The following is a 26703-nucleotide window of genomic DNA, read 5'->3' as shown; positions in this document are numbered from 1 at the left end:
CAGGGTCTTCTCCAGGATCATCCCCCGCTCGGTGCGCGCCACTAACTTTCCAGGGGCTGGATCGACACGGAGAATAGGAGAAACAAGGAATGAAAAGCGGGGTTCAATTCAAAGCCTTTTTCTATTTGACCGCTGCAAATCCCCGCCAAATCCAAAGAATCCTGCTTTACTGCACATCACCTTGTTCTCAAACACTCACAATGGATAACAGCCCCACGCCAAGTTCTCCTCATTCTCCCGAAACGAATACACCATCCCAGAAGAAGGCAACAAGTAGAGCGTGTGATCGCTGCCGTCGGCGAAAAGCCAAGGTAAGGCCCCCCCAGCATCGGAGAAACCCTCAACTGACAATCAGATCAGTGTGACTTTTCAGACTTGGCTCAACGATGCACAAACTGCCGAGAGTCAGGCACACAATGTCGCTTTGACATTCCCGTCGCAAGACGAGGACCCAAGATTAGACGGAAGAGGCCGTCATCGGCGGGAAAAGATGCTCCGTCGTCAAACCCCACAGCGGAATTAACAGCGCTCTCCAGCGCCAATTCTTCCACGCCAACAGGGACCACCTCGGCGCAATGGGACTCTTCCAGGGCCTTGAATGTCGATCTTGGGCTCTCGCCGCCGACGATCTCCGCGTCTTCGGTTTCGGTTTTGAATGATGGCGTCGCGGGTCACGGGCTGTCGGCGCTGCAGAGGTGGCAGGACTTGTCGAGAGCGTTGGCTTTCATCGCGAATGACCTTCAGAACTTGGTGACGCGATGCTTCGACTTGTTCTTTGAGTACCTGTATCCACTCACGCCTTTGGTCCATGAGCCTAGTCTTCGCGACTCGCTTTCTTACTTTACGACGAGATTCTCTACATCGGAGAGCCATGCAAACGGGACTGGTCTTATGGAAACATGGCCAGAGACGGCATTCACGGTGATAACTGCTGTCTGCGCTGAGGCGGCATTCTTACTCCCGAAGGATCTCTTTCCAGAGGGCCAGTCTGTGGGCGACTTGTTCCTCAATGCTTCACGGTCCTGTCTGAGTCATTATCTTGAAGCGGACCTTGAGAACCCGAATGCCAACTCGATCACGATACGGTATTTCCACTCAAATTGTCTCCACGCGGCAGGGAAGCCCAAGTATTCGTGGCACATATTCGGCGAGGCGACAAGGCTTGCACAGGTTATGCAGTTGAACGAAGAGACATCACTCGAAGGCTTGCTACCCATCGAGGCGGAATTACGACGCAGGGCATTCTGGATCGTATACATGGGCGACAAGTCTGCTGCAATATTGAACAATCGACCCATCACGATCCACAAATTCTCGTTCGAGTCGGGAATCACCACGGCTTACCCTACTGGGATTGAGGATGAAGCTCCGATTCTCTCCCCTGGAAACTCATCCACAAACTCGGAGGTGATACGAAAAACTTGTATCGAAGGTTTCAATGCCAACTTGCGACTTTGGCAAAATGCTTCAGATCTGTTGTTAGAGCTGAGACTGCTTCAAGACCGTGAGCAAAGGGGTATTCCTATGCCCAATCAGTCCTTGCTCACTGTCGAGGAAAGGAACCGCCTTGATACCATCTACATCCGTTTCATCACTTGTCTTGATGACTTGCCGCCATATCTTCAATCCTACACCTTTGCTTCTCTTGTAGAGGGCCCTAGGGAAACAGCCAATCAGTTTCTGATTCAATGTGCCAACCTCCAAGTTTCCGTGCACTGTCTGAGGATGGTGATAACTCAGAAATTGGAGGGTTTGCCGTATTACAGCTCAGGAATTGAGCACGCAGATATCCGCAAGACGGAAATCGCCCGAGACATGCTACGCGTGATCCAAGAGGCCCCTTTCTGGTCGCTACAGGTAAATGGAGAGCCATACGTGAGTCAAGACCTAACCAGTAGCCTGGATCATCAAACCAAGACAACTAACAAGATTAACAGGTCGAGAAAATACGGCTCATCGGAGCAAGCTTGTTGGAAATCATGCACAGAAATGGGACGTCACCCATCGCTTCTCGGGCTCGCAGTGACTTTACTGTTCTTCTTGACTTGCTTACGCGTCTTGATTCCAAGGCATCTGATGCATTGCGGAACACTTCATCGCTTGTAAATTAAAACTGCTCTCCGAGACGAAATGAACTGGAACCAGCTTATTGCCACAAGTGCATACACATCACCACGTTAGACTTCCTTTTCTCTTCCAAACTCTTGCTCCTCCTTCTTGATCTCAATCACCTTTGCCATGTCCTGCTTCGCATCCTTTCCTTCAAACAAGTACGTAAGCTCCTCCAGCGTAGGTCCCGAAGTCTCGACGAAGAAGAAATAGACCACAAGGAAGACGATGGCGACCCAAACGCAGTAGTAGATGTAAAACTTCCAGCCAATAGCCTCCAGTCCGATGGGATTGACATAGCCACCAAAGATAGAAGCGACTTGGATGGTAAGTAGCACGAACGCCCATGTCTTGGCTCGCATCTGATACGTGACAATCTCGAGAGGGTAGGTGACCACGAGATTGGTCCAGGCTGAGGAATAGAAACCCTGGAAGAGGAAGATGCAAGCCAGGACAACGCGACCGCCTGCAAGGGACCCATCGAGATACTGCTTCGCCGCAATGGTCCACATGATGAAGGTGACAAGGACACCACCGGAGCCAAAGAGGAAGAAAGTGCGTCGCCTGAATCGGTCGACGAGCATTGCCATGGTGATGGCCACGATGTACTGCCAAAGCGTCACCATTCCATTGACAAGCGTGATGTCCTTCTCCGCCTCAATGCCTGTGTCCTTCAAGATTTGTGTCAAATAGTTCGAGACAAGCAGGTTTCCAGAACTTTGACTAAAGAGAGCCGTGGCGAAGCAGAGAGAGATTCGCTTGAGGTTGGGAATCGAAGAGAAGAAATCCTTCCAGGTCATGTTCTGCTCGGCTTCCTTTGCAATGGCTTGCTGGATTTCGGTGCACTCAAACTTGACGAGTTCGCTGTCGGCGTCACATTCTCCGTGATACTTGATGAGGATATCGCGAGCCTTGTCAAGCTTGCCCTTAGCGATGAGCCAACGAGGAGACTCGGGGCAGAAGAAGATCAGGCTAAGCTGATACGCCGAGGGAACGATCTGGACCAGAGTGGGGAGCTTCCATGACCAGTCGCTCTCGATACGGAAGCAGCCGTAAGTCGCCCACGCACCGATAACGTAACCCAAGACGATGTTGGTGTTGTACAAGGTCGTGATTTGAACTCGCTCCTTGGGATGGGAAAGTTCTGTGACCAAGACTGGAGCACCCATCTGAATAAGCGAAGAGCCGATTCCGAGAACAATCTTGCCGCCGATAAACATGTTGAGCGAGGTCGCAAAGAACTGGACGATGACACCGGCGATAATTACGATCGAGCCGAGAGCTGTTGGAACACGACGACCCGCAACGTCACCGATCCAGCTGAGGAAGATGAAGGGGATGACACCGCCAATGGCGTTGGAAGCGCCGAAAAAGCCAAGTTTCGAACCGGTGGGGTGGCCGAACTTTTCTTGCCAACTTTCAAGCGTCTGAAGGGCGTTGGTCATGCTCCTATTCTTCCAATTAGCATCTTAAGTTAAGTTCTGGTTGAGGTTGAGGACATACCCATCAATGCCAAGTGCCATACTGGCGAGTAGGGAGGACGTGAGGAGGAAGTACAGTAGTACGCCATTTTTTCTTTTCCAAAATGGTGGGACCGACTTCAAGTCAATGGGAGACTGAATGTCTTCGGTAGCGCGAGCAACCTTGGGAGCCATGATGCTAGAGGAAAGATAGGCTGGTTGGAGTTGATGGTTGATCTGTGCCACAACTGGAGATGCTGTATGTTATATACATACGACATACGATCACAGAGGAACGATTCCGATTTTGCAAAAGAACCAAGGCAATGGCTGAATGGTGTACTCCACATTCTGCTTCCCCGTGGGGAATAAACGAGTCGGCTGATGGTGTGACAGAGCGGCGAAACGGAGAATTAGAGCTAGACGAAGCTGTTACCCCTCAGTTAGACGGGGAAATACCATCGGCGAATTGGTGATCACCCAACAATGGCGGTGATCGACATTGGCTCGTTCCGCTCCATTCATCCTCATGACAGATTATCAACCGGCCCGTAATTCCCCTAGTATAAAGAATCCCGGGCCTGTACGGCGTGACTGGGGGACGCCAGCAGTTGCTCTTCCTGCACCGCCCTTGTCTTTGTCTTATTCCCTTTCCGCTCCTTGGTACCACATCACAATGCCCTCACTTCCGCCAGACTTTAAGCTCGGCTTCGCTACTGCATCTTACCAGATTGAAGGTGCAGTAGCGGAAGATGGCCGAGGCCCGTCTATTTGGGATGTTTTTTGTCATCTTGAACCCACACGGACCAAAGGCGCTAGCGGCGATGTCGCTTGCGATCACTATCACCGTCTAGATGAAGACCTTGACCTCATGAAACAATACGGAGCGGACATGTATCGCTTCTCACTTTCATGGTCTCGTATTATTCCTCTTGGTGGAAGGAATGATCCCATCAACGAAGCCGGCATAGACTTCTATAATCGGGTCATTGATGGATGTCTCTCGCGGGGCATCACTCCTTGGGTTACGCTATACCATTGGGATCTCCCTCAAGCGCTTCATGAGCGGTATGGAGGCTGGTTGGATGTGGAAGAGTCTCAAAAAGACTTTGAACGATATGCAAGGCTCTGCTATGAGCGGTTTGGTGATCGCGTCAAGCATTGGATCACACTGAACGAGCCTTGGATCGTCTCGATATTTGTAAGTTTCTTATCCTTTGAGAACCATGTGCGTCTCTAACGACTCTTTCAGGGCTATGCAACAGGAGGAAATGCCCCTGGTCGAAGTAGCATCAACCCTCAATCGACAGAGGGCGACACGGCAACAGAACCGTGGATAGTTGGCCAGGCCTTGATCATGAGTCACGCTCGCGCGGTGGCAGCATACAACAAAGACTTCCGTCCTTCTCAAAAAGGTCAAATAGGGATCTCCTTGAATGGTGATTACTATGAGCCTTGGGATAGCAGTGAACCTCGAGATAGCGAAGCCGCTGAGCGACGCATGCAATTTCATATTGGATGGTTTGCAAACCCCATCTTGTAAGTCTTTCTGACGCTGCAATCCAGATTAGTTCATTCAGACTCTAACAATTAGTAGCCTAAACAAGGACTATCCCCAGTGTATGAGAGACCAACTAAAGGACCGCCTGCCCACCTTCTCAGCCGACGACATGGCTCTCCTCCGATCTGCGGAATGCGACTTTTACGGCATGAACTACTACACGTCCCAATTTGCACGACACAAGACATCCCCACCGCCGGATACAGATTACATCGGCAACCTTGATGAACTTCAGTCTAACAAAGCCGGCGATCCTGTTGGTCTCGAGAGTGGCCTGCACTGGCTTCGGTCCTGCCCTGATCTTTTTCGGAAACATCTCACACGTGTATATCGTCTCTATGGGAAGCCCATCATCATCACGGAGAATGGGTGTCCCTGTCCTGGCGAGGACAAAATGACGCGCGAAGAGTCTGTGCAAGATGATTACAGGATTAAATATTTTGATGATCACCTAGATGCTGCGGCGAAAGCTATTACAGAAGATGGTGCAGTCGTGGAAGGGTACTTTGCGTGGTCTTTGATGGACAACCTCGAGTGGTCGGATGGCTATGGTCCAAGATTTGGTGTCACGTTTACCGACTATAAGACTTTGGATAGGACACCTAAGAAGTCGGCGTTGGAGTTGAGAAGCATCGTGGATCGCAAGAAGGTCAGATCTAGAATATAGAAGGGAAAAATGTAGACAGCTTATGTCGATCAAAGAGCACACATGGCGCAACAGCTTCGATAATAGTTCCCCTCTCAACTATTTCATCTTATGCACCTTTGTTTTTGCTTCGTCAGAGTAAAATTCAATTTTAGTGCACTCTAGGTAGCATGGGAATAAATTAGCGAAATTGCCAGGGCATTGAACCCTTCTATCAGCTCGTATGGAGTACACTCTCGGCCTCTATTCGATGTGGCGGTGAGAAGAGAACAGTTTAGTGCCAACAAGGCCTGCAAAGTGGCTTGCTTGGCTTGCTGAGCAAAGAGCGCTGAGTGGCTGCGAGGAGAGGTTGTCTTACCAGCCTGCAAGGGCTGAGCCGGGTTTGGTAATCAGGCTCTACATCTCTACCCCGTGCGAGCTTTCCTGTCTGGAATAAAGAGAAATTGACTTTCCATATCGCCATTTGATGGCTTGGATATTGGTGAACTTGTGTGTGAGAAGAAGCTCGCATTCGGAGCGCGTTACTCTCAGGCACTTACCTAGTTATCTGTCATTGCTGAACACGGCAGATGTGGTCAAGGCATCGATCGGCCTTGATGACAAGGCAACCTTGGCGAACCACTCGTACTCGTGTGTTGGGCGCCCTGAAGAGGCAGCGAGGCAGTGTCTTCCAACGAAGAGGCGGATATTAAAACCCGCCACCCCATGGCTGACCTTTCCCTTAGATCCCACACCTTCCTCCGTTTAGCTTTCATGAAGGGCAGTCGACATGGACAACAACTTGTCTGATCTTATCCGTGACTACAAATTATGTACGCGCTTCGAAAAGCCTCACACCATTCACCTTTTTAATGACCCTGATGCACCTCCTTCTTCCCCGCAGCGACTCGAGCAATGGAAGAAGAATCGCACTCTTGGCCACGGCGGGCAGGGGCGCGTAGTGCTGCAAACTTGCACTAGAGGCAGTCGAGGCTATGCTCAGCGCGCTGTCAAGATGATTCCTCTCAAAGAAGGCGGACGGCGAGAATATCTCCGGGAGCTGGAAGCCATCATCAAGTTTTCTCATGATAAGGTGCGTCTGTCGATTTCACCGCTGCGAGTCTCCGCAGCTGACATTTCTTGGGCAGTATGCCAAGCACTTTGCAAAGACAATGGGATACTACACCTCAAAGCGCACTCTTTACATTGCCATGGAGTATTTCCCCAAGGGAGACTTAGGGACTTATGCTCTTGAATATGCACCCTTGCCCGAAGATGAGTGCCGGGAGATCGCCAGTCAAATCCTCCGTGGCTTGGTTACCATGCATCAAGAGCGCTTTGCACACCGAGATGTGAAGCCTCAGGTGTGTAACCCCCACTCCCAATTCCGGCTGAACAAGTATCTGATCTTTACACCAAGAATGTATTGATTCAACAATCTCCTCGATCTGTACCCCCGGCTCCATGGTGGGTCAAACTTGCAGACTTTGGCATCAGCAAGAGGCTGGAGCCAAACACAAGTGGTAGCACTAGAAGAAGCGGCACTCTGCAGTACATGGCACCCGAACTTCTCAGATCCCGGCTGTCTAATAGATCGAATTTCAATTACCCCGCCGTCGACCTGTGGGCTCTGGGTGTCACCACCTTCTTTGTCCTGACTAAGAGGCTTCCATTTCAGGATATCTCATCCGCCATCGACTACGCCAGTGATCCTGACAAACCGTTTCCTACGGCTGCCTTGAATGGCTGTCAAGTCAGTATGGATGCGCAAGCTTTTATTTGTGCTCTGATGAAACCAAAACCAACAGAGAGGCTGGATTCAGGGGCCGCCATGCGCCATGCGTGGATGCATTCTTTTCTGCCAGAGATGCAAACAACGTTGTCACATAGCGGGTAGGTTCAGCACCCGGTTGAAGATATTTGCTCATCGTATTAGGTCCTCGGCACCGTCCTCTAGGAGCAGTTCTTTCGACGAAGAAACGGCAAACGGGTTAGGCGTAACCAACCTGCATTCCCAAGCATACTCGAAATCGTGGTCCCGCGAAGTGCTTGACATCACCGAGTCGTCCTCCGAAACCCATTCCAACGGCCCGATTGAGGATGAACTCAGAAGTCTTGAGGCTGATGAAGATGGGGATAAAAATTCGGTCAGTGGGTCGTCCAAGGATGGAGCCCCTCTAACGACCGAACACGGCGATAATCCTGCACCCAATGCATCGGCTTCTCTGTCGAGAGAGGAAGCCGTTGATCCTGAGTCAAATGGCAATGATGGTCGCTCCCCGCTTATCCAGGCTGCTGCCTTCGGTCATGTAGCCAGAGTAAAGCAACTAGTGGAGAGTGATATTGACCTCGAGATGGCGAATGCCGATGGCGCTACGGCACTCTCTATGGCCGCAGAAAAAGGCCATGAGGAGGTGGTCAAGTTGTTAGTTAAGGAGGGTGCCGACCTTGAGTCAAAGGATAAAGCGCGCAATACGCCACTTACCGTGGCAGTGTTTGAGGGAAATCTGTCCGTCGTGAAACTCCTGGTCGAGGAGGGCGCTAACGTCGAGGTCAGGAATATGGATGGGTATAGGCCACTCATGCATGCTGCTATGAATGGGCATGAGGCCATAGCAAGGCTCCTGGTCGACGAAGGCGCCAACATCGAGGCCACGTGCAAAAAGGGCGAGACGCCACTCTTTCAGGCTGCTGCCGACGGACATGAGGCCGTAGTAAAGCTACTGACGAGCAGAGGTGCCAAAATTAACAAAAGAAACGACGACTACGAGACGCCGCTTTTCAAAGCTGCAGAGAACGGGCACACAGCGATAGTGAGGCACCTATCTAGGAAAGGCGCAAACATTGAGGCCAAGAGCAAGGCCTCCTGCACCCCTCTTCTGATAGCTGCATTAATGAGGAACGAGACTACAGTAAGATTTCTGATCAGTCTAGGCGCCAACGTTGAAGCACGGGACAAGGATGGGAACACAGCCCTGGGGAAAGCCGCGTTTCTAGGGCACGAGTCCGTAGCAAAGCTGCTGTTAGTGAAAGGCGCCGAGCTCGAAGCAAAAGACTTCAATGGCTCAACGCCGCTCATACAGGCTGCAATTAGAGGGCATGAAGACATGGTTAGGCTTCTGGTTGACAAGGGCGCCAAAATTACGGCAAGGAACAAGTTCGGCTCTACCCCGGTTTCGATTGCAAGCCGTCCGGGACATGGCGCCATGGCGAGGATCCTGTCTAAGAAGGCCTGCAAAAGAAGACAGTGAAGATGGTTTTTGATAGTACAAGATGGATCAATGTGATTTGTTTTTTAGAGTGGTATATGTCATACTACAGATGTTGGACAACAGACTGCATTGTTCCCTAGAGTGATTGCATGATAGCACATGATGAAAAGAGGGACTTGGAACTTCTTTCTTGATGACAAGTACAGCACATTGGGTCTACCAAGGCACTTGATGTCTAACAGTCAATAGATTTTGACCTGCCAATGTTGAATACGGCTGGGCTTTAATGAGACGAGGTCAGAATCGATAAGAAAGCCCAAAGAGAGAGTTATCGGATAACTAGCGAAGCTCGCAACAATTCTCCCCAACTTAGCCAAGAGGAAGAAGAACTAGGACGTCTTGGGTCAAAATGCTGACGTTGCATGGATGATCTGACTCAGATCGCAAAACAAGCTTACTGAACTTGCTTGGCCTTGCTTATAAAATAATTGACTCCCCTCACTCTGTGTCTTCTCCAACCATAGTCATCTCACCCCTCTTTTAGCAATACCGACGACCAAATAATTCCCACAACTCCGTGTGCATACATCATCTCCTTTGATAAAACTTCAAAATGGCAGACCAGATTCACCCGATCTACCGCGCTTGGTTCCTCTGGGTCGATCCAATCCTAACCCTCGCGGGCATGTACGGCAATTTATTCGCCCACGACCTCGCCGTCGAGGCCTTCTTCGCCAATTACCCACTCATAGAAGAGCTCAAGCCTTTCCTCTACCAAATCGGCGGCATGGGCACTTCGTACCTAGTCTTGCTCGTTCTTCTTCAGCGATACACGCAGGATGTCGTCATCTGGAAGATTTTACATTTTGCCATTCTCTGGGCGGACTTCACCATGTTGACGGCTATTTATGTAGCGATGCGACATGAGGGAACTCTTGCAATTTCCAATTGGAGGGCTTTGGACTGGTTCAGTATCGTTATTACCGGCATATGTACCGTTTTGAGGGCATTGTTTGTGTTGGGGGTGGGAGTCAAGGTGGCTGGAGGAAAGGGGAAGAGGACTTGAGGGAGGGTCGGGTCTATGCTCGTATCGGTGATGCAGTATTGGTGATGGAAGTGTGTTTTGTTCTGGCACATGTTGGAGGTATGTTGTTTAAGTAAGGTTAATACATAGTCTTCATAACATTATTCCTCTTGTTGGGTGCCTTGATCCATCATTGCATGCATAATGAGCGTAAATCCCTTATCACTACGATAAAGTCTACCCTGAGACCAGAGGAATAACTACCCAGAAACAAGGCTTTATCTGTCAAGCAAATCGGAATGCGGAGCGAGCCAAGACACCAAGGAACACTTACGCAATGCCACATCTCGCACCTCGTTCCGAACCCGAGCTCCGATTGACTCTCTGCTCCTAAACGAGGCAACCCGAGATGCACAGCCAATTATCATCGTCTATTATGCCAAGACGCCTACGATCCCCAGAACACAGCCTCAACTTGAGTTTATTTTCATGGTTATTTAGACGCCGTTTGGCAAAATTGGGCTGCATGCCCCTGAGTCTTGGACTCCAGGCATCCGGCGGTTGAGAATGGCATTTATAGAGCTGCTCTCCTCGATCAGGCCTTTTCTTTCACTCACTCGGCCATCATTCTCTTCTTATAGATTGTCTCTTCTCTACCCTTGGCCTTTTCTTTGTGTTGTCTTTGCTTTTCTTATAGTCTCTCCATCCTCAGCCGATCTCCAACCGTTCGTCTCCCACCCCCGTCTGCCTTTTATCCTCCTCAAGCAAAGCCACCCACGCCGACTCCCGACAGCCGAACCCACCACGGGCCTCGCACACCATGTCCACCAACTCGACCAACTCGACCGACGTCTTCATACCCAACTTCAAGACTTGCGATGAAGTCAACGAACAATGCCCCGTAGAGGCGCAAATGTACGGTGACTACTTTACAAAGTCAGCCTGCATCTGGTTTACCATGCTGTACTTTATGTGCTTCGGTACGCAAATGTTTTACGCCTGGCGTTCGAAGGCATGGTCTTATGCTGCGTGGCTCGGTGTTGGAACAGCCTTCGAAGGCATGGGTTACGCGGCTCGTATCGTCATGTGCGACGATCCATGGAACTTTTATGCCTTTTTGGTTCAAAACTTGGGACTTGTCCTTGCACCTACCTTTATCGCTGCGGCCATTTCGATCATTTTCAAGCATCTCATCGACTGGTATGGGTCTGAGTGGTCCTTGTTTCGCCCTGCACTGTTGCCTTGGATCCTTGTTGGCAGTGACATGGTCTCGATTATCGTGCAGGGAACTGGTGGCGCTGTATCCTCCATGGCGTCTAACAAGAACGGAAAGGAAGCCAAAGATCTCATGGATGTGGGCAATGGCTTGCTTCTTGGAGGCACGATCTTCCAAGTTGTCAACATGGTTGCCTGCGGTGGCATCATGCTCCTCTATCTCTGGAAGAGACAGCAATCTCTTGGTCGTTTCCGTTCCAGGTTGGGTTCCGGCGACCCCCAAGACAGCAGCAAGTCCTCGGGCGGTCGAGGTCAATATGACTTTGAAGCCACACTCAAGGTCTATATCTGGTCTTTGGTCGTTGCCTACAATCTGATTATCGTCCGCTGCATTTATCGGTAGGAACAACAACCCTTGAAGCCTCGCACTTTTGCTAATGGTTGTTATAGTGCCGTGGAGATGGCTTCGGGCTGGGGCAGTGATATTATGAAGACCGAGGCCATCTTAATCACGTTTGAAAGCCAGATGATCCTGACAACTGTTGCAATCTTGACCATCTTTCATCCATACGTCTTTTTCCCTGTGGCTGGTCGTGGAGGTATTGACAGAGCGCGCCGCTCCGTTCACTCCGACATCCAAGAGTTGAGGCCGATGACCTAGCATGTTAGCAATGAGGACGAGTCAGCATGTCTTAGACATGGTTAGATTGCGCATGTTTATTGCTGTTTTATTTGTACTAAGGAGAACTGGCATGTGGTCCGGAACCAATTGTTATCGTGCTCTTCTGCCCTGAGTGTCGGATCACGCTTATTGACTGGAATAACATTTATTATAGATGAGTATCAAGAGCATTTACTATTCTCGGGCTGCTCAAATTACGCGTCCTGTCCCAAAGGCGCGTCGTGACTATTAATTTCACGCGACCAGCTCACTTACCCTATATCAGTAATAGTGATGCCCAATTTGCTTGCAAATAGCCAAAAGTCTAGAAGCCTGCTATATCACATACCTACCCAGGAGATGCCTTTGATTTGCGAATTGGAATTCAGATAACGACTGTCTCACTCCACGTGGTCATGAGGCTTCACGATCCAGATCAGGAGTGGGGCTCGCGTGCATTTGCAGAGTGGGGGTTAAAATGATGCCTGACACGTCGCGTGAACGAGATCCATGAAAAGGTATATCACAATGGGTTTCTGTATTATTTAATTGAGCCCATTCATTGAAGCTCTTGAGGCTCAACTAAATCGTCTGCGCCTCATTCGTATAACCGTGTTATATGCAATTAATTGGCGCTATCGTCGATGTTCCCGTCTTGGCATGGATCGTAGTAGACTTGGCGATTTGGGGAGGCTGGTGATCAGCTCTCCAGTTTCCTTGAATCACTTGACTATTTAAACTTTGGACCGCTTCTTTTTCCACATCACCAACCGTTGCTACCGTTTCATCAGGCAGACACATTTCGTGTTGGATCGCTCCACTCCACCCTTGTTTGCTACACCATGTTTTCCTTGTTCCCCATGGAATTTCTTCGGTGAGACTCTTTCTTCTCCATGGGGACATGGTTTTGGAAAAGGCCCTTTAGTCATGCCACCCTAACAAGTGTCAACTAAATGAAACGAGTTGGCCCCAAGGGGTTTCGGCAGTGGAGAAACTAGAACAAGCCGGTCGGAGCCTCATCCGGGTTGCCACGACCAAAAGATGGTGGCCTCGTGACGTAGCAGAGATGACGTCGATCCACTTTCTCGAAAACTTCTCGAAGGGGGAGAAAAGATGGTCCGGTCATGAAGATCCTTCGGGAGTTGAGACGAGTTCTCGTTGCCGTTGTCAATTTTCACTGCTTTGATTGGGTATCATGCCGGCCCGACAGCGGAGACTCCCTGTTCCTAGTAGAGTAAATTCTTTCAGGGATCATGTCCCTTTCAAGTTGCAATGGTTCGATGACCGCTTGGAGCAACAGATCAGCGGATTGACAGACATCTGCTTTCTCCAAAGTCAGAACCGAGTCAGCAGGAACAAGTAAAAAAATGTCTCACACATCAAACTTGAACAAAGCGTGATTAGTGGCGCGTTGATGCCGCCATGATTCGACGGCGCCGACAAGGAGTGTAGCAAACCGCCATGGGGATAACCCACTAGAGCCCTCCGGACCGGCTTAAACGGCACTTGGTCGATGGGTCTCGCGGATCCGTAGAGCACTTCTCGCAATACAATCTTCGGCCAATTCCTCGGTGCTATCGTCATGCGCAACGTCTCGACGACTCCATTCGAATGCGGGCCTCCTCATTTCTGAACGCGAGAATCTCCGGAGAAGTCTAATTGTCCCGGATTCTGCCCTTTATAAAACTTGGGGCTCCGGACTCTTCCCCAGGAACCTTGTTCTTGTGCCTATCTCTTATCAGCTGCAGTCAGCTTATCTATCACCATGGCAAAGTCTGAGCGACAAAACTCGACCACCACGGTCGATCACGAAAAGGATGCCATCCACAAGGCGATGGGCCACGAAAAGGTCGAGCTCGAAGCCCTCGAGGTTGCTCGAGCCGGAGGCCACGAGGTTGATGATCTCGTTGATGAGATGGAGAGGCAGCTTGAAGCTGCTGGAGGCCTAAAGACTGGCTTCTTTCAGCTCAACTTTGCAAACCCAAAGCACTTTACCTGGCTATTGGTTGCTTTTGCCAGTATGGGTGGTCTTCTCTCTGGCCTTGATCAGAGTCTTATTTCCGGCGCCAACCTTTATCTCCCCGATGACCTGGGCCTGTCGACTCGACAGAACAGTCTAGTCAACTCGGGTATGCCTCTCGGAGCTGTTGGTGGTGCTCTTCTTCTGTCGCCTGCCAACGAATACTGCGGCCGAAAGGGCGCCATCATCATCTCTATTGTTCTCTACACTATCGGTGCTGCTTTGGAAGCTGGGTCCATGAACTTTGGTAAGTTGCAATTGAACCCTACTCAACGACCAATACTAACGAATTAGGTATGATCGTCTCTTCTCGAGTCATCCTCGGTCTTGGCGTCGGTCTTGAAGGTGGTACTGTCCCCGTCTACGTTGCCGAAACGGTCGAGCGAAAGATTCGAGGAAACCTGGTGTCTCTGTACCAGTTCAACATTGCTCTTGGAGAAGTCTTCGGATACGTTGTCGCCGCCATCTTCCTCAAGGTCCCTGGTAACTGGCGATACATCCTGGGTTCATCCCTGCTCTTCTCTACCATCATGTTCTTCGGGTACGTCCCCCTCTTTCTACTCGACAAACATGTCGCTAACTGTACTCTACAGCATGCTCTTCCTCCCCGAGAGTCCCCGATTCCTCATGCACAAGAACAAGCAGCTCGAAGCGTACAAAGTCTGGAAGCGAATTCGTGGTGTCGAGAGTCGCGACGCCCGTGAGGAGTTTTACGTCATGAGCGCTGCCGTCAGCCAGGAAGACACCGAGGTCCACGAGGGTGCTCAGAACCACCGCTTCCCTTGGATGGACTTTTTCACGTGAGTTTTACGGTCGCTTAATACTATAGCGACGAAGCTAATCTGTCTTCAGTGTCCCCCGCGCCCGACGTGCCCTTGTCTACGCCAACATCATGATCCTTCTCGGCCAGCTGACCGGTGTCAACGCCATTAGTAAGTTCAGACTCACCCATCTTGCCATCCTCTATCTAACCATTGCCAGTGTACTACATGTCCATCCTTATGAACCAGATCGGCTTCGACAAGGAGCAGTCCAATTACATGTCTCTTGTCGGTGGTGGATCTCTCCTCCTCGGCACTATCCCTGCCATCTTCCTCATGGAGCGATTCGGTCGTCGCTTCTGGGCCATCACCATGCTTCCAGGATTCTTCATCGGCCTCGTCCTCATCGGCGTCAGTTACCAGTTCGACGTAGAGAAGGACCTCAAGACTGTTGAAGGTCTATACCTCACTGGTCTCATCATCTACATGGGTTTCTTCGGTTCTTACGCCTGTTTGACCTGGGTTGTTCCGTCAGAGGTCTACCCCACCTACCTCCGAAGTTACGGCATGACCACTTCTGATGCCCTCCTCTTCCTCGCTTCCTTCGTCGTCACCTACAACTTCTCTGCCATGCAGAAGGCCATGACCAAGACCGGTTTGGCCCTTGGCTTCTACGGAGGTATTGCCTTTGTGGGAGAAATCTACCAGATCTTGTTCATGCCCGAGACCAAGAACAAGACTCTTGAGGAGATTGATCTTGTCTTCTCGCGTCCCACTATGGACATTGTGAGGGAGAACTGGGCTGGTGTCAAGGACACTACCTCGCTTCTGTGCCGCGGTCACTGGCACAAGGTCTTTGTCGAGCAGGCCATGTCTGGCGATGACCGAGACAAGACTGAGGATTCTACTGCTTAATTGAAGGGAGTAGATGATGGGCGAGATCCATGGTTCAGCCTATTGCAACGATGACAGCAATATGTTGTGTGAATAGTTACGATGATAGTAAATGAATTAAATGGTCCATGTTCATAACAACCAATTGTCAGTTGTGTGTCTTCAAAGTGAAAGCTCACTTGAGACCTATGTCTCAACATCCTAGCAGACCTAACCCTGCCAATACGTGCCAATCTCGCGCAGGTCCTCGACGAGTGCTGGCGGATTGTCCACACCAGGGAAATGACCACCGAAACCATGAACTAGTGAATTGCATATTAGCAAAAATGGAATTTTCATCTTAGATATGTTGACCTACATCGGTATTGCACGAGATTTCCCAGCTTCTCCAGCAGCTCTTTTGGCCAAAATCCGACGTTGTACTTGAAAGTGCTAAATAGCATCGGTGCATCGGTTCGGGCTTTTGTATACTCTGTTTTGAAGCCGTTCAAGTTTTGCGCATACATATACACCGAGGATACAAAAGATTTGGTGAGATAGTACAGTGAAACGCTTCGAAGGATCTCAGCATGGTCTAGCATCGATGGCGAGGTGCCTGCGCTAGGATCCGACCCTACAGAGAGTTAGTGGTAGCAGAAACCTCAGGTGGGCTTTACAAACAGTTGATAAACTTCTCTCCTATCCATGCAAGCTGGCCTACGGGGTTATCATAGAGAGCCAGGCCAATAGTGTTGGGCTGTCATCAATATTAACATCGAACCGCATTGACATGGGAAAATGTGTCTTCATACCTGGTAAGAGTGTTCCTGAAAATATCCCGCTTCAGTCGTAGCCCAGCGAACAAAGTTCTGCTCCGTAAACTCTTCCTCTGGCGACAATGTGATGTTCCACTCTACAAGCTTGTCTGGGGTTAGGGGATAGAAGGGCATAAAGACAAAGTGTGCTGCTCGTGTCGTGGTATTGAACGCGTCATAAAGATGGTATGCAATTGGAGCACCAAGATCAGTCCCATGAACGGCAAATTTCTTGTATCCGAGCACTTTGGTCATCAATGTGTTGAAAACTCGAGCTGTATCTTCGACTGTCCAGCCTTCGGGCGGCGCGGAAGAAAATGCGTAGCCTGGAAGGGAGGGAATTATGATGTCGAAGGACACGGGCTTTCCAGTAGATGTCTTTGTTTTCTTAGTGAGGCGTTCGATGATTGGGATAAATTCAAGAAACGAGCCGGGCCATCCGTGGTTTAGGAGGAGGGGAATCGCGTTTGGATCGTTTGACTTGTGGTGGACGAAATGGATATCGAGACCTTCGATTTTGGCGGTGTAGTGGTGAAGTCTATTCATGTATTAGTAATGTAATTCTTGAAAGGTATCTGTCAACTCACTTGTTTAGATTGTCTTGCTCCGTCTTCCAATCAAAGTCAGACAACCATTGCTTCCGTAGGCTCTTCAGGACATCCAAATCAATCCCCATAGATGAACCGACACCGGGATACTCAGGCTTTTCAGGCAGCCGATAGTTGCGCACCAACTCGATCATTCGAGGTACATTGTGGGAGAGATCGATATGGAAAGGGCGCAGTTGAAAGTTGTCTGGTCTGCTCGGCGGGAGAGACTTGGCTGCCGCCGCAGCAAAAAGAGCGCCGAGAACGCCCGACATGCTCAAGTGTACCATTTCGAAATGTACGTTGCCTGAGCTTGTCTGCACAGCGTTGATAGTTTTGAAAGATGCTTGATTCTACGTCTTGCTGGATATTCTCAAAACATGGAAACCGCTGGTGGTTTTATAGAGAATTCTCAATAACAATACGCCTTCAGCTTCACTGTTGCCCTCATTAATCCCGGCGAACTAGGATGCCGTCATATTTTAGTGCTTAGTTGCTTTGTGTGGGTGAGTTGCCTAGGCTCGCAAAAAGTTGCCTGTCCACTGAGGTAGTCATCATATTTCTAAGCACCACACAGAAACGATATTATGAATCGCAATCTCCTCGTCCTCTGAATAAGGCTTATAGAAATTCAAAGATATATTTATAAGCATTATTTGTGATAGATCTCACATCCTGAGGTCCGCTCACAATTTATTGACCGCCTTCTGGGAAGCTAATGGGAGGCGTATCAATGGTATTAATTGCGCGGCGGAGACTTCTGGCGGAGTCAGAAGCTTCGAAAGGTGTCCAGACCATTGGTCACGTTCATTGCTGGCTCTAAATAGACTGATCCACGGGCAAAAGAACAAACAAGACGTAGGTTAACTGAGCTAGAAGATTGTTAAACTCTTGCCCGGTCCGGTTGTTCTTGTGTTCGTAACCAACACGAAGCACATCGGTCGCAATCCGATTAAGCACCCGACGACCTGTAGCACCTGTCGATACAAAGAGACATGACCATCATTCCACGGTCCCACGATCGCGTGCTCACCGACTATACCGAGGCGTTTCTTGATGGTAGACTAGTCGTCATATTGCCAGGCCTAGGGCTTCGTGCTGCTTCATGCCACTAACTTCGGACGGCTATAAGAGCTGAAATAGTAGTGCTATTCCTCTTTGCGGCCTGGTAGAGGGAGGCGGTGAATGGGAGGTGCTTCGGCTATGGTGATGTCCTCAAAGTCAACGGGGAGGCTCCTGGACGGATCGTCGGTGATCTAGAAGCCGCCGTGTCACTATCCGCCGTTGTTGAAGTCGGGACTTGACACACCTGCATCCTTGGCGTGTTTAACGGAATTGGGTATGAGAGAGGGATAGTAGCGGTAATCGATAAACCGTCAAGGTGTCAAAGCCGCTACCAGCTAGCTAAGCGTTCTGGGTTGACTCTTACAGCATAAAACATAGAGTTGAGATTATTCTTATATATATCACAGTGTTAATACAAGACAGAAAGGCTCGCCTTCGAGAGATAGTGTTTGTGAGTTGCCTGAGTGGTGGGGCTAACCCATGCCCACATAGACGGCCTGGCCTCGGCTCCCCGTCATCAAATCTTATCTCCGCATGGTGTAGTTGGTTTATCACGTTCGGCTGTAACTGAAGAATTGCCACCGAAAGGTCCCTAGTTCGATTCTGGGTGGGGAGAAGAACATTTATTTTTGCTCAATGTGTCGCGAAATGGTTGCATCTCACCTTTCGTAACGCATAGGGCCTATACATCGGCACCCAGACACAACATCTCACGAGACCGAGTCCTCCGTCTTTTTATACACATGGCCAAGAAATATCGCAATAAGTAGCTTTTGCTTCAGAGTAAAGAAATTAGATATCAAGTCAAAAGCTAGCAGGTTGGGCATTCTCTACCAGAAGTCCTCCCCACGTAAATGGCAAGCTTCTCCAAGGCCGGCTGACAAACACGGGGCATGCCCCAAATCCGCTGAGGGTCGGAAGACAGGATCATGCAACAGGGCAGTAATAAAATGATTTGCTAGTGGTTTAGTGAAGAGATTTCTCAAGAGGTAATGGTAGATAGATATTGTCAAGTTAGTGTGGTATCAAAGCCGGCAGAGGGCCGAGGCAACCTATCGTTCTATAGCTACCGATTTGTACAGGGGTTCCAACTAGCTAAGAAGAGACAGAAAACGGGAAGCCCGCCATTATTTTAAGAGCTGCCGCCCTTAACCCAGTTGTAAGAGAACAAATGCCACAAGATGAGTATCGTTTCTTGCTCCGTCGACGCTGATGCGGGAGATGTTTGTTGGGATAAAATGAGTGCGCCATGAGATGGAATCAGCTCAGATCTCCCACGCCAGGAGAACAAGACCCAAAAGACACAGTGTTTACTGAAGCAAGCCGAGGAGAAGGTCGATCAACTGCTGCTTAGTGTCGGGTGTCGCACCGCCACCAGGAGTAGCCGCATCACCACCTGGGGTAGCCTCTTCGCTAGGAGCAGCCCCCTCACCAGCAGCGGGAGTTGCCGCAGCGTCGGGAATAAAGATACCCCATTCGCCATTCATGTTGTCAACCTTGATAAGCAGCTCGTTCTCCTCGACCTCAAACTCCAACTCACCAACGGCCGGGTCGATAACGAAGGCGCCGGCTTCGGTACAGAAGCGCCCGATAGCGCCAGTGCTGATGTCGAGGGTGCCTTGGGAAAGTTAGCATACCATCAGCCCAATGCCACGGTACAAAGCTCACTGTTGGCGTTCAAGATGTAATCGACTTTCTGAAGCGTCAAGCCCTCGGTGCCCTCGGCGAGATTGACAATGAAGGAGACGGGCTCGACGGCGCGGAAACCTGCTGGAGGAGCCGCGGGCGATGTATTCTGGGTCACGGTGAGGGTTCGGTCTTCGGCGTTCTGGAACTCGATCTCGAAGACGCCGTTTTGCTGTCAAGTCAACATATTAGACAATGTCCTTCGTTGTAAGAGACATCAATGGAGAGGGCACTTACGCCTGGAGGATACAGAGTATCGACCTTGCTTCCTCCTGGAAGGACAATGGGGACATCGAACTCTCCTGCCTGCTCGACCTCATCTTCAGCCCCCTCTTCACCGCCTTCTGCGCCTTCTCCACCTTCTGCACCTCCACCAGCCGCTGCGCTGGTCTGGCTAGGAACAATGGTTGAAGTCACCGTGGCGACTAGAGAGAAGCGAGCATGGGGAGACCGGGGTCTGACAATGGCGCGGCTGTCATGTTGGATGGCAGCGGGTGCGGCGAGGATGGCCGAAAGCTGAGTAGCCAGCAAAGTGATGGTGAAAAGCTTCATTGTGGATGACATCCTTTGGCGGTGATGCTTTGGTCTGTTGGTTGCAAGGTGAAAGATCGAGCGACAGTACGAAGAAGAAACGAAATCAGTCTGAGGCAATAAAACTTCGGACCGGCCGAAAACGGAAGAAAAGTGCAGAGAAAGAAAGGTAAGTTGACAAAGGAATACTCAAAGTATGGTTTGTAGAAGAGAATGATGATCCAAAAACAGTTTATGTGATGGCAATGAAGGCCATTTATAGACAAATTTTACTCCCTATTTCTTTCAAAGCAGCTTGATCTGTTTTACCCTCCAGCCACTCCTCATTCAGTGCCTCGAAACGCAATCTGAGGCAGCCGCAACACTGCAAGCGCTCAGTTTGAAGCTATTCCAGGACACACACAGCCAAAAGCCGCCTGGGTGCCAAGAGATGCGAACTGTTGGGGTCGGATCGCAAAGTGACATGAGACATCGCTTACCTGCACAACGATAGCTTGCGTTAATTTTGGTAGTTATTTGCAACCGACCGGAGAGCTTGGCGGTGCTTGGCAGTCAATTTGACATGACGTGAAACGGGAGGGGACTTCGAAGATTGGAGGTTTTTGGTCGTTGTTCTTGGCGATGTCGCAGGATAGCCACCTCACGGCAATTGCAATGACGGGTGACAGATAATACCATCATTGTAGCTTTATTCCATCCGGTGTGTCTCTGGTGTCATTCAATCACCATTCTTACACTGGGTGTTTATACACTGGTTCTCCCTCGAGCGCACGTCGTCCAAGTTGGAAATAAGGCACGCGACCGACTTCCTTAAAATCTCCTACAATAAAGTTAGCCGATCCTCAGATCCGTTTCTAAAACAACCTTAAAATAGGGGTGTTTCATAGGCTTAATTTAGCAGAGCGTGGATTGATAAAACGCTGTCAGGTTTCAGATGTGGCTATTTTTATCTTTAGCTCCAGGGTAGTTTTCTCTGTTTTGCTCCTCAACAATGTCGACTCTTTAGATCCGATTTATTGGCGCAGAGAATATCTGCTAATGTTTTTATACCGATTATGGATGGTATTTTGATTCTATTAATAATTCAAAAAGAGAAACCCGTGGCTGGGACATGGTCCTTTTCGTGATTACAACCAGGTATCTCGGATGAGCTCGGAAGGCCGTGTGCAGATCAATGAGGGGAATGGCTTCGAGTTGACGATAATCATCAACAAGGACAACAACACACTTTGACAGGGAAACAGGCTTTGAGTTACGTAAAAGGTGAGAATGGCTGTGGCCAAAGACAGTACCGAGAAACATGTTTGAAACCACGCCAACAATCTTGAATCTTGATGCCTCCCTCACTATCCATAGACGTCCGTTGGAGAGTTTCTTCACTCGGCTTTTCGCAATCAGTTCTTGGGCTTGCTTCCAAGGCAAAGCTGTAACGGAATCGCAATCTAAGCAGGGAGTAGTGTCTCTCTTCAAACCCGGACCACGCAAAGTACCTGGACTTGTTAAAGCTCCACGACCGAGTACTCAATGTTACAATAGGTATTCAAGGTTACACTACGCTGCTTTACAGCATTAAAGAAGGCTAGGCGAGAGCCCCGCCACTTGACCAGCGGCCCATCCGGCTTTCCCTGCATGAACCAACTCGCGCAGGGCCCTTTTGGAGACATTGATAAACAATAACGTTAAACCTCGGTATTGCATCGCGGCATTTGGTGGCAAGGAGAGGAGCCCAAGTAATCAGATCGGAGCAAGGATGATCCGTGTTGCGTGTCTTGCGACCCCTGCGTAGGATCGATCCCCGCCTTGAAGACTCGCTCTCTGACATTGTTGATGGTATAGACTAAGGGTCCAATTTATCTGTTGTAGTTGATTGGACTGCAGAGAGCGGGGGTGTAGATGGTAGGCCCCAACGAGGTCCGTTCAGATGCTCCCTTCTCACCTTCATACTTGTCATCTGTCATTCAATCTATTTGTATCGTTCAAGCCACTTCCCATAATCTTGAACGATGTCCACGCTCCCTCAAAAAGTCGACGTCCTGATCGTCGGTAGCGGCAACGCAGGCTTCGCATCTGCCATCGCCGCCGCCCAAGCCGGCGCAGGACATGTCCTGCTGATCGATAAGTGCCCCGAGGACTGGGTCGGCGGAAACTCGTACTTTACGGCTGGCGCATATCGCATAGCTCATGCTGGACTTGATGATCTGTTGCCGATTGTCAACAACGTTAGTCGAGAGCAGGCCCAAAAGATCGACCTGCCGCCGTACTCTGAGAAGGACTTTCAGAAAGACCTGGACAAGGTTTGCATGGGACGGTCTGATCCCGGACTTGCCAAGGCGCTCGTTACCGAGTCTAACTCGGCTATCAAGTGGTTGGCCGCCAACGGTATTCGGTTTCAGCTCTCTTTCAACAGACAAGCCTATGAGGTTGATGGGAGGACTAAGTTCTGGGGCGGTCTTCATCTCAAGACCCAGGACGGCGGCAAGGGTCTAATTGCCGATTATCTTGCCGCAGCTGAGAAACACTCGGTTCAGGTTTCTTGGTCCACAATGCTCAGTGGGATCCAACCTGAGCGTGTTGACGGCGCCTGGACTGTGACGGTCAAGGTTGACGGCATCGATCATACTCTCACAACCCGAGCCATCATATTGGCCGCCGGTGGTTTTGAATCCAATGCGCAGAAGAGAAGCCAGTTTCTCGGCCCGGGCTGGGATTTGGCAATGGTTCGAGGAACCCCTTACAACACCGGAGAGGTCCTGGACCTTGCTATCCAACAACTAGATGCCCAGCCCGTGGGAAATTGGTCAGGCTGTCACTCCGTGGCATGGGATGCCAATGCCAGCCCCAACATCGGGGATCGTGAAGCATCAAACGAGTATACCAAGTCTGGATATCCTCTTGGCCTGATGCTCAACGTGGACGGCCACCGCTTTGTCGACGAAGGCGTGGACATGAGGAATTACACATACGCCAAGTTCGGTTGCGCCATTCTGCAACAGCCCGAGCAACTTGCGTTCCAAGTATGGGACGCTCAGACTACGCCCTGGCTTCGATCTGAAGAGTACCGCGAGGAGCGCGTCGAGCACCTCAAGGCAGATTCACTGGAGCAGCTTGCAGACAAGTGTGTATCCCGTGGCCTCCGAGATAAAGACGCCTTTCTACGTACAATTCGCGAGTATAACGAGGCTGTGTATGCTCATCGACAAGAAGCTCCGTCGGCTAAATGGGACCCTGCCATCAAGGACGGTCTATCGACACAGTCCTCCAAGAAACGACTGGCCCTCCCAAAGTCGAACTGGGCCTTGCCACTGGAAAAGGGCCCCTATCTCGCTGTCAAGGTTACCTGCGGTATTACTTTCACCTTTGGTGGTCTCAAGGTTGATCCTCAGACGGCTCAAGTGATCCGCGCGTCGACCAATCGACCAATACCGGGAGTGTTCTGTGTTGGAGAGATGATGGGAGGACTGTTTTACTCCAACTACCCCGGTGGAAGTGGCTTGACTTCTGGCGCTGTCTTCGGTAGGAGAGCTGGAGAGGCGACGGGTCAAGTTGCCAAGGGTCATACGGATTCGCCTCGGACACCAGAGGGCACTGGGTCTACCAAGTCATCCTTTCAGGTCAAACTCTAGGTGCTTGATGTATGATCCTATTTCATTGTGGGGGAGATCAGCTCGAGAGATGGGGTTTCGTTCGTGTAGCATTCTTGAAAATTCACCATGTCTTTTGGATCCATGAGCAAGGATATCTGGCTACCTGTTGACTTTCAAATCGTGCAATGATGTAGAGCATAGAATGAAGGGTTTTGAATCACGCAATTAGGCACAGTGGTATATTTTCTCAAAACGAATTCTCCTGTGCGTTGGACTTGGTGTAGCAACTGTCTTCGTACACCCCTTAAGGGTCTGTATTATTAAAAGGTGGGAATGCTTCTACCTCGCCACTAAAAACCGGCAATATAGATGAGTACTCTCGCAGAGAAATTGCTCTAAAGGGTACTCGCCATGCGGGATGAGTTTTACATACCAAATGACATTACATACCCTTGACGGTTGTAAGGCGTTCATTGAGTTGGTAGGGTGTGTGGAGAACACACAACCTGCGGTATGTGTTGGCGTCGCCATAGATCTGCAATTACACAACATGAATCATCCCGAGTTCCTTGATACTGCACGTTATTACCCCATCACAGCAGCAAGATCCCTACTCCGTCAATCCATGTTCATCTATTGCCAAGGCATCGGGACCCGGATCTCCGTGGGCTATTGAAATCCGGGGCAAGAGGTTGACATATAAGAAATGCCCTATGCGCACTTTAAGCCAGAGCCACCATTCTTAACTACCCTCAGTTGGACTTTTCGATCTTCTGGCTCAATCAACCCATCAAAGGCCGGGCTGCAACTCTAATAAAGAAACATCGCTTGGAATTTTCATCCTATTCTTACGCCACTAAAGACATGAGCGACAAAGACGACCGCTCTCTGACGAGGCTTGAAGACGAACACTCTACTACGAATGGCGTCATGGCTACCACGCCTAGTCATCACAATGACCTGTATATTGACGAAAAGGCCGAGAAAATGCTCTTGCGCAAGCTTGACAGATGGATCATCCCGCCTGTGATGCTACTGTATCTATTCAGCTTCCTCGACTGGGTCGGTGTCGGAAATGCGAGATTATACGGTCTCGAAGAGGACTTGGGTCTCGTGGGTGATCAATATCAGCTTGCCGTATCTATCCTCTTTGTCACATACACTCTGTCCGAGGTCCCATCTAATATCGTCCTCAAAAAGTTCACCCCGTCTCGATGGCTAGCCCTAATTACCACGGGCTGGGGAGTTGTGGCTACCCTTACTGGAATTGTTCAAAGCTTCTACGGGTTGATAATCTGCCGTCTTCTTCTCGGGGCCCTCGAGGGTGGCTTATTCCCTGGGTTAGCAGTCTACCTGACATTCTTTTATACCAAACGCGAGCTAGCCCTTCGCATCGCTTATCTTTTCGTCTCTTCAGCAATCGCCGGCTCGCTCGGTGGTTTACTTGCCTATGCCTTTGGCTTTATGGATGGTATCTCAGGGATGCGGGGATGGCGGTGGATTCTTGTTCTTGAAGGAGTCCCGACCGTGATCCTTGGCATTGCTGCTTGGTTTTGGCTGGCCAATGACCCCGAGACGGCATATTTCCTCTCTTCCGATGAACGAGATTTGGCCGTGAGGCGCATGCAACGTCAGATCGGCCATACCGTCTCCTCGGGGCAACTACATAAGAAGGATGCCTACGCCGGGTTCCTCGACTGGAAGATCTGGGTATTTGCCGTAGCCCAATTCGGTGTGGACTTGGTCCTATACGGATACGCGACTTTTCTTCCAACCATCATTCAAGGTCTTGGATCTTGGTCCATTGCCCAGGTTCAAGCCCTGACCATTCCATGCTATGCATTGGGGGCCCTGACGTACCTAGTGGTTGCCTGGCTTTCGGATCGCAGCCAGCGGCGGGCTGCGTATATTGTTGGATTTGGGTTGGTCTCTGCCGCAGGTTACGCTATCCTTCTTAGCCCTTCCCTAGGAGCGGTAAAGTATTTCGGCTGTTGTGTCGTTGCTATCAGTCTTTACGTTATTGTGGGAATTCCTCTGGCATGGCTGCCAAGTAACAACCCACGGTATGGCAAGCGAACTGTAGCAGTAGGGCTGCAAGTGACGGTTGGCAATTTGGCTGGTATTCCAGCGCCGTTTGTAGGTTTCCGGAACATCCAAACGTATGGCAAATTGCTAATATCTCTGCAGCTTTATAGCTCCAAGGATGGTCCTCGTTTCATCGTCGGTCATAGCGTATCTATGGCTATGATTCTGATGGCGATGGTACTATTCCTAACAATGGGGTTATGGTTTCGCCACGCCAATGGAAGGCGCGCCTCTGGCGATGATGATCATCTAGTTGAAGGAATGACTGACGAAGAGATTGCAGAGTTGGGAGAGGATAATCCTGCGTATAGGTATACGTGGTAGGGAGGGTAGTAAGCCGTCCTTGGTATGATGGTGTTAATAGTATGAGAGGTCTGGCATGTCGAGTCTCATGGTAACAACGGCTCTGGGGACTTGAGGCACTACGGAGGTGGACGATTCGTCGGCATCAGCTAGGGTGGCTTGAGGCTCTGCTATACTACTACCAAAGGGGAAGCGGGGGATGCTAGCAAGCGCAACTCCTGGTGCACACCGACTTTGTCAAAATGAATAACATCGGTGAGCTTCAGTATCGTACCACTCTAGCAATGCATCATATCTTGGGCTTGTTGCTCTAACCAAAGCTACTCTGCTGCCGTGTGACCTCTACAAGACGAACCAGTTCGGTTCGGGCGGCACGACTTTTGCACGACCCCAATGATGCGATGCCTTGGAACTTGGTCTGGTCCTCATCTGCAATCTTGGAAAATGCCAGACCGCTGGGCTTTTGTGGTTGCATGATAATCTTGGTTTGACATGTTTGTGCGCGTAGAAGCCAATTGTTTTCAGT

At 50.1% G+C, this 26703-nt stretch overlaps 12 protein-coding genes across 12 annotated transcripts; 9 read left to right on the top strand and 3 right to left on the bottom strand.

Moving 5' to 3' along the window:
* Nucleotides 1–200: 200 nt before the first annotated feature.
* Nucleotides 201–2026, top strand: NECHADRAFT_87850 (uncharacterized protein; the record flags this gene model as incomplete). The annotated part of the gene is made up of 3 exons (XM_003047450.1): nucleotides 201–311; nucleotides 361–1875; nucleotides 1988–2026. The coding sequence occupies 3 exons, from the start codon at nucleotides 201–203 to the stop codon at nucleotides 2024–2026; spliced, it is 1665 nt and encodes a 554-aa protein (XP_003047496.1).
* A 151-nt stretch (nucleotides 2027–2177) lies between these two features.
* On the bottom strand, nucleotides 2178–3764 carry NECHADRAFT_54281 (uncharacterized protein; the record flags this gene model as incomplete). Its single annotated transcript, XM_003047273.1, has 2 exons — nucleotides 2178–3558; nucleotides 3613–3764. 2 exons carry the CDS (start codon nucleotides 3762–3764, stop codon nucleotides 2178–2180), a joined length of 1533 nt encoding a protein of 510 aa, XP_003047319.1.
* A 481-nt stretch (nucleotides 3765–4245) lies between these two features.
* Nucleotides 4246–5797, top strand: NECHADRAFT_53829 (glycoside hydrolase family 1; the record flags this gene model as incomplete). The annotated part of the gene is made up of 3 exons (XM_003047449.1): nucleotides 4246–4770; nucleotides 4822–5108; nucleotides 5167–5797. The coding sequence occupies 3 exons, from the start codon at nucleotides 4246–4248 to the stop codon at nucleotides 5795–5797; spliced, it is 1443 nt and encodes a 480-aa protein (XP_003047495.1).
* Nucleotides 5798–6927: 1130 nt separating this feature from the next.
* NECHADRAFT_53989 (uncharacterized protein) lies at nucleotides 6928–7652 on the top strand (the record flags this gene model as incomplete). The annotated part of the gene is made up of 2 exons (XM_003047448.1): nucleotides 6928–7119; nucleotides 7176–7652. The coding sequence occupies 2 exons, from the start codon at nucleotides 6928–6930 to the stop codon at nucleotides 7650–7652; spliced, it is 669 nt and encodes a 222-aa protein (XP_003047494.1).
* A 646-nt stretch (nucleotides 7653–8298) lies between these two features.
* On the top strand, nucleotides 8299–8832 carry NECHADRAFT_28732 (uncharacterized protein; the record flags this gene model as incomplete). Its single annotated transcript, XM_003047447.1, has 1 exon — nucleotides 8299–8832. A coding segment is annotated over one exon (534 nt), but the record flags the coding sequence as incomplete, so codon positions are not given.
* Nucleotides 8833–9580: 748 nt separating this feature from the next.
* NECHADRAFT_87846 (uncharacterized protein) lies at nucleotides 9581–10033 on the top strand (the record flags this gene model as incomplete). The annotated part of the gene is made up of 1 exon (XM_003047446.1): nucleotides 9581–10033. One exon carries the CDS (start codon nucleotides 9581–9583, stop codon nucleotides 10031–10033), a length of 453 nt encoding a protein of 150 aa, XP_003047492.1.
* A 778-nt stretch (nucleotides 10034–10811) lies between these two features.
* On the top strand, nucleotides 10812–11867 carry NECHADRAFT_87845 (uncharacterized protein; the record flags this gene model as incomplete). Its single annotated transcript, XM_003047445.1, has 2 exons — nucleotides 10812–11605; nucleotides 11657–11867. 2 exons carry the CDS (start codon nucleotides 10812–10814, stop codon nucleotides 11865–11867), a joined length of 1005 nt encoding a protein of 334 aa, XP_003047491.1.
* A 1765-nt stretch (nucleotides 11868–13632) lies between these two features.
* On the top strand, nucleotides 13633–15676 carry NECHADRAFT_73052 (uncharacterized protein; the record flags this gene model as incomplete). The annotated part of the gene is made up of 5 exons (XM_003047444.1): nucleotides 13633–14134; nucleotides 14182–14428; nucleotides 14481–14687; nucleotides 14740–14819; nucleotides 14869–15676. 5 exons carry the CDS (start codon nucleotides 13633–13635, stop codon nucleotides 15561–15563), a joined length of 1731 nt encoding a protein of 576 aa, XP_003047490.1. The 3' UTR covers nucleotides 15564–15676.
* A 76-nt stretch (nucleotides 15677–15752) lies between these two features.
* NECHADRAFT_53956 (uncharacterized protein) lies at nucleotides 15753–17198 on the bottom strand (the record flags this gene model as incomplete). Its single annotated transcript, XM_003047272.1, has 5 exons — nucleotides 15753–15844; nucleotides 15901–16155; nucleotides 16203–16278; nucleotides 16334–16874; nucleotides 16924–17198. The coding sequence occupies 5 exons, from the start codon at nucleotides 17196–17198 to the stop codon at nucleotides 15753–15755; spliced, it is 1239 nt and encodes a 412-aa protein (XP_003047318.1).
* A 2100-nt stretch (nucleotides 17199–19298) lies between these two features.
* On the bottom strand, nucleotides 19299–20226 carry NECHADRAFT_87842 (uncharacterized protein; the record flags this gene model as incomplete). Its single annotated transcript, XM_003047271.1, has 3 exons — nucleotides 19299–19606; nucleotides 19657–19846; nucleotides 19912–20226. 3 exons carry the CDS (start codon nucleotides 20224–20226, stop codon nucleotides 19299–19301), a joined length of 813 nt encoding a protein of 270 aa, XP_003047317.1.
* A 1950-nt stretch (nucleotides 20227–22176) lies between these two features.
* NECHADRAFT_73047 (uncharacterized protein) lies at nucleotides 22177–24042 on the top strand. Its single transcript, XM_003047443.1, has one exon. The coding sequence runs from the start codon at nucleotides 22209–22211 to the stop codon at nucleotides 23826–23828; it is 1620 nt and encodes a 539-aa protein (XP_003047489.1). The 5' UTR covers nucleotides 22177–22208; the 3' UTR covers nucleotides 23829–24042.
* A 677-nt stretch (nucleotides 24043–24719) lies between these two features.
* Nucleotides 24720–26198, top strand: NECHADRAFT_97849 (uncharacterized protein; the record flags this gene model as incomplete). The annotated part of the gene is made up of 2 exons (XM_003047442.1): nucleotides 24720–25925; nucleotides 25977–26198. The coding sequence occupies 2 exons, from the start codon at nucleotides 24720–24722 to the stop codon at nucleotides 26196–26198; spliced, it is 1428 nt and encodes a 475-aa protein (XP_003047488.1).
* Nucleotides 26199–26703: the final 505 nt, after the last annotated feature.

This window comes from Fusarium vanettenii (genome assembly GCF_000151355.1).
Source record: "Fusarium vanettenii 77-13-4 chromosome 12 genomic scaffold NECHAsca_15_chr12_5_0, whole genome shotgun sequence".
NCBI lineage: Eukaryota > Fungi > Ascomycota > Sordariomycetes > Hypocreales > Nectriaceae > Fusarium > Fusarium vanettenii.
Note: the sequence above shows the minus strand (reverse complement) of the source record. Positions and strands in the feature narration are given on the sequence as shown.

Bases quoted from the DNA above. Each gene is read 5' to 3' on its own strand.
- NECHADRAFT_73047 (XM_003047443.1), top strand. From the start codon at position 22,209: ATGTCCACGCTCCCTCAAAAAGTCGACGTCCTGATCGTCGGTAGCGGC.